Consider the following 5,379-nt stretch of genomic DNA (forward strand, 5'->3'; position numbering starts at 1 on the left):
AGGAAATTGGGATAGACCTTGGTGGATGCCTAATAGCATAGGAAAATATACTGTAAATAGTGCATGGAACATATTGAGGCAGAGGAAGCAGGAAGTAGCAGACTTTAAACTAAACATTTGTGGATTATGGGTGTGCCATTCAAAATTTCATTCTTTCTGTGGAGGCTATGAAAATCTATTATACCTACAGATGATGCATTAAGGAGGATAAGGATTCCTGTGGTTTCAAGGTGTTATTGCTGTGCTATTCCACAACAGGAGGATATCCAACATCTTTTCTTAACTAGTCAATTTGCTTCAGAGGTGTGGAATGTGTTTAGGCAAGCAGTGGGTATTCAAATGAATTTTATTCAAATTCATCAGGTTATCAGAACTTGGTGGAAGATTGAGTGTGCAGAAAAGTTCAAGCCTATTTTACATGCGTGCCTGCTATGATTACATGGGAGTTGTGGAAGAGAAGGAACATTATTAAACATGGAGGAAAGGTGAGCCTTAATAAAGTAGTACATGAGGTGAATAGGAACTTGTTCTATCTAACAAAAATCAGATATCCATGGCTGAAAAATGTTCCTTTTCTTTGGCCTGAACTGGTGGCATTTTTAGAAGGATATAAGCCTATTCTGATAACTAAGACTATTTACTGGAGATTGCCTGATGAGAGGTGGTACAAGTGCAATATTGATAGGGCATCTAAGGGTAATCATGGGCCTAGTTCTTATGGTTTTTTTGTGAGAGATTGGCAGGGAAATTTGATTTATGCAGAATGTAAGGAACTGGGGATTAACTCTAATGTTTTTGCTGAGGCAAGAGCTATGATGAAGGGGCTGTTGCATTGTGTGACTCAGGAACTACACCCATTGATCTTGGAAACGGACTCTTTACTAATAAAGAATGTGGTTGATGGTGTATGGGAGATACCATGGTGTGTCATCACAGAGGTGGAGAGAATTAGAAAAATGAAGGCTGAGTTTAATGTGATCATACAACATGTATACAGAGAGGGAAACACACTGGCAGACTTTTTAACTAACCTAGCTTTTGATTTTGCAGGTACACAAAGCTTTAACTCATTTGCGGAATTACCTAGTGCAGGAAAGAAGATTTTAAATCTAGACAAACATCAAGTCCCTAATCTCAAGATCAGGAATGTTAAGAATGCAGAACATATTGGTGTACCTTAACTTTGTGACACAAATATTGACAAAGCTTTTAATAGTGGAATTAGCTTTAGCTCATCCCATTGAAGCTGAGTTAATAAGTGTGAAACAGAGTCAAAGTTACAGTCATTTCAGGAGCAATTTGTTGGTCAAAGAATCAATAATAAGGTAATTAACTCTGTATTTTTCTGGGTATGTTATACACTATGAATGCTATTGCTTAGAATCTGAAATTCACCCTTTCAGGGTTAAAAGAGGATACTTAGTCATAGCAAGTGTATAATGTTATCTAGTTAAATTATCGAGTTAATTGTCTATATTTTCTCTAATTTGAGGACTGTGGATCAACTAACACCAGCTTGGGACTATTGAGAAGATGAAAGAGTACAACAACAACAATCAACACGGTACACACATCGACACACTCAGGCAGCATATTAGCGGTTTTTTCAATAAATCAGAGTTACCACTAGCTAAAAGCGGACATAGCAATCGTTCTTTACTCATATAAAGGAAAAGCAAAGATTGGGGAGCACATTTTACCTGAAGGACGAAGATCTAGTTTATCCGATCTTTAACTTCTCGGATATGGGTTTCTTTGCACCGGTGAGAGCTTGGAGGTGCGAAGATAACGTAGATCCATATCGGAAAGCTAGATCTTTCAACTATGGTGGATGTGCAGTGGACTCACTTTAGTGAAGACACCCTCTCTAAAACTTTCCTAATTGAGTAGAAAGGGAAAGTGATAGTCGGCTGATACTTTTTGTTGTTTTTAAGTGGACCTTACCGGTGCCTAGTTGCTTTTATCGTTGTTTCTTTATTTTTCTTGTTGAACTTCTTTACTATTTATTAATAATATCCCTCCACTAAGTAATTACTTAGTGGTTTCCCCAAAAAAAAAAAAAGATGAATTAATTAATTAATTAAAAAGTGGTATGGCGAGAGTTTGAATATGCAGACGTTTTTTACCTACTAACTTCATTTCTAGTTTGTTGAAAAAAAAGCACCTGGAATTCAATTGTATCTTATGATATTCTCATCATTTTTACCTTAACACTACTAGAAAATCCAGTAATCTCATGTTAGAAATAGATTAGAGTATTATAAGAACTAGTAGCATGTATACCTGATACTACTTACCCCTTTATTCCCCATTTATTGACATAATTTCAATGAAATGATCTCAAAGGCTAATACCACCATTGAAACTCTATTAATAATTGTGTTTTAAAGTTAAGTAAGCATATCCCTTCCTCATGTGTTTTTTGCATTTCTAATTCTAATGTTGAGAATTTGCTGCTTGTCTATATTAAGAATCCTTCTCCCTGTACTAGATAGATCAACAAATGAGTTAAATCTTTCCGTAAACAAAAGCTAGGTTATTATCACATTGAATGGGGTGTTATCACATTGAAACCAGCTTTCAACTTCTTTATTCTATCCACTTCTGTAATAATACTCCATGGACATTCCCATATCCCCTCCACCACATTCTTCATCATTGAAGAGTCTGTCTCCATGATAAGGGGATGCATATTTTTCTCAACACAGTACATTAGCCCCTCCATTAAAGCTCTTGTGTAACACCTCGTACTCTCATACTAAACCATATCGGTAACATCCCGTAAATCTGAGTTAGATGTGAATGTATGAAACTAGTATAAAGATCATATTTTAGCTATATGAATCCATTCGGGTGATAAACTGTCGTTTTGAAGTCAAACCAAAAGTGAAGTTCTTAAGACCTTCTAAATTCGTCTAAGTACGAGACGATCATGTACTTATGGCCGTTTCGGGTAGTGACGTTAGGAATTTGAGAAAACTAAAAACATGAAAATTGTAGGCCTTTCAAATACCTTTCCAACCATATATTATGGAGCTAAAACGGAGCTATGTGCTAGAAGTTATCCTTGTTTCTTTGGACATTGCGCGTCGTGCGAAGTAGTTCTTCGGAGTGCGCGATCGCGCGCAGGCGTGTTACGCATGCGCTTCACGCACGATCACCGCGCGAAAGTAGGCCTTCAGCTGCGTGACCACGTACCGACCACGACGTTTTAAGAGCCAAACTTCGTTATATTCATTCCACTTCGTTTTAAACCAATTTTTCTGAGGTAAAGAACCCTAAAGAAGTCCCTCAAACCCTAAGGACGAAGCTCTTCTCTCCCAACCTTTAAGATACTTCAAGGTAAGCCTATTCCATGCATTCCAAGTCAATTCCAACATACGTTCATGATCATTAAGCAAGAATTCATCATTCTTAACATAGGGTTTTCAAGAAAACCCACATAAAGATCAAGATTCTAGCTTTTGGAGTTCTTCTTCAAAGTTCAAGTCTTTAATTCAAGTTTTGGAGCGATTAAGGTATGTAGAGTTGCTATCTATGTGTGGGAACATCATTATTCTTCCCCACGCCTCTTAATCCATAAAGTATGAATCTTTACGAAAACTAGGGTTTTTACACCATGCTCATAACAACTATAGGTCCATGTCCATGATTATATTATGTATGAATTGCTATTATTCTATCATTGTGTTCTTAATAACTCCATATGATTATTGAGAATCGTCCGTAATCCATGAAAACCCATATCTTGTATTCCATGGGTTCTTGTATGCATGTTTTAGCTAAAAATGATTATTTCATGAATATCCTACATGTCACAAGTTTTCATGCAACTATATTATATAATTACTTTCATACCATGATACAAGATACATACTGTCACACCCCATTTTAACCGGGCTAAAGTAAAGTATGACATTTTGGTGATTCCTATTTGTTTATTTATTTTAAGGAGTCGCCACCTAATTATTTACGGTGAATTAGGACACTAAAGTTTATTAAAGTAGTTATCTAAAGTTAACTCTTTAAGGTACGAAACTTAAGATTCTAGGTAAGGGTTCAATTAGTCTAAAGGAAGGTATTAGGCATCCTTTAAGACCCATTAACAATGGTTAACCGGCCGGACTTATGATTAGTTAGGCTAAGTGTGAATATAGTATTTTAAATATTTAAGAAAATATCTTGAAAGTATTGCTAAAGTTATAGATAGAAGTAGAATGTTGTTTAAAGTAAAACTTGTAGAAAAGTAGTGATTGCATAAAAAGAGTTTAGTTGTAAATAAACCAAAAAGAAACGGAATGAATAATGTTTATATGTATTTGGAATACGAATTACGCCAACTAGCAAATTAAATTGTATTTGTAAAGTTATTGCAAGATTAATATTAATGTTTTAACAAATATGTATTTCAAGTGTTCTAAGATAGTAGGAGTAAATCTTGATTCTTTTAGCTTTAAAACATATAGTCATGCTAAAAAAAATTTGTTCTTGAAGTAAATATTATAGGTATTATAAATCACTTTGATGTAAAAAAAAAAAAAAAAAAAATGGTTTAAAAAAAAATAAAACTTAAATTAACAAATAAGAGTTAATTAATGGTTTAACTACCCATTAAACTAAACTAAAGTGATTTAAAAGCCACCATTTTAATGTCTAGAATTTATCTAAGTTACTAAAAAGATAAAATGTTAGTCATACAAAGCAAATAAAAATACATAACAATAAAAATAAAGAAGAGATTAAAAGGGTAAATGGATTTGGCCCATTTATTATGGCCCAGGAAAAGGATTAGTATCTATCGACGGATAAGATTTATTGGGCTTAGGCCCAATAAATTCATATAATATGTATATTCAAGTGTATTCTATCATATTCATAAAGATGTATAGGTCCGTATACCTATTGGCTATATATATAATCGATACAAGTTTTTGTTTTCTTGTTAGGTTGCGGATTGAATTGCATAAGAGACCGGAGATGGTGCCAATAATGGAGTATGTTGGGCTTTTAGCCCAACAATAAGAATCACATTGTATACGGGAAGATGACGAGTGGCTCTCGGACTCGTATACGATGTTCATAAACATAAAAAAGAAAAATGGATTAGCATACGATCAATGAATAATGTTAAACATACGAAATATGAAATCAAAGACCAATTATCGACATATCATTTGTATATTCTATGTATATTATATTATTTCTAAATAGGTTCTAAATCCGACGAAATTATTTTAAAGACAAAAAAGGATATACACAGTTTTATCTAAACCTCCAAACTAAAGTACTTTAAATAGGTTAACGTCTTTCAAATTGAAGCTATAGTATAATCTATTAGCAATTGTTATTCTATCTAACGTACACTCCCAAACGTCAAAC

The 5,379-nt window shown here is 34.1% G+C and overlaps 1 protein-coding gene across 1 annotated transcript; it reads left to right on the plus strand.

The window, feature by feature from the left end:
- The first annotated feature begins 474 nt into the window (after positions 1 to 474).
- On the plus strand, positions 475 to 1,181 carry LOC132066321 (uncharacterized). The gene is made up of 2 exons (XM_059459650.1): positions 475 to 485; positions 548 to 1,181. Exons 1-2 carry the CDS (start codon positions 475 to 477, stop codon positions 1,179 to 1,181), a joined length of 645 nt encoding a protein of 214 aa, XP_059315633.1.
- The last annotated feature ends 4,198 nt before the right edge of the window (positions 1,182 to 5,379 follow it).

This window comes from Lycium ferocissimum, chromosome 8 (assembly GCF_029784015.1).
Source record: "Lycium ferocissimum isolate CSIRO_LF1 chromosome 8, AGI_CSIRO_Lferr_CH_V1, whole genome shotgun sequence".
In the NCBI taxonomy this organism is placed as follows: Eukaryota; Viridiplantae; Streptophyta; class Magnoliopsida; order Solanales; family Solanaceae; genus Lycium; species Lycium ferocissimum.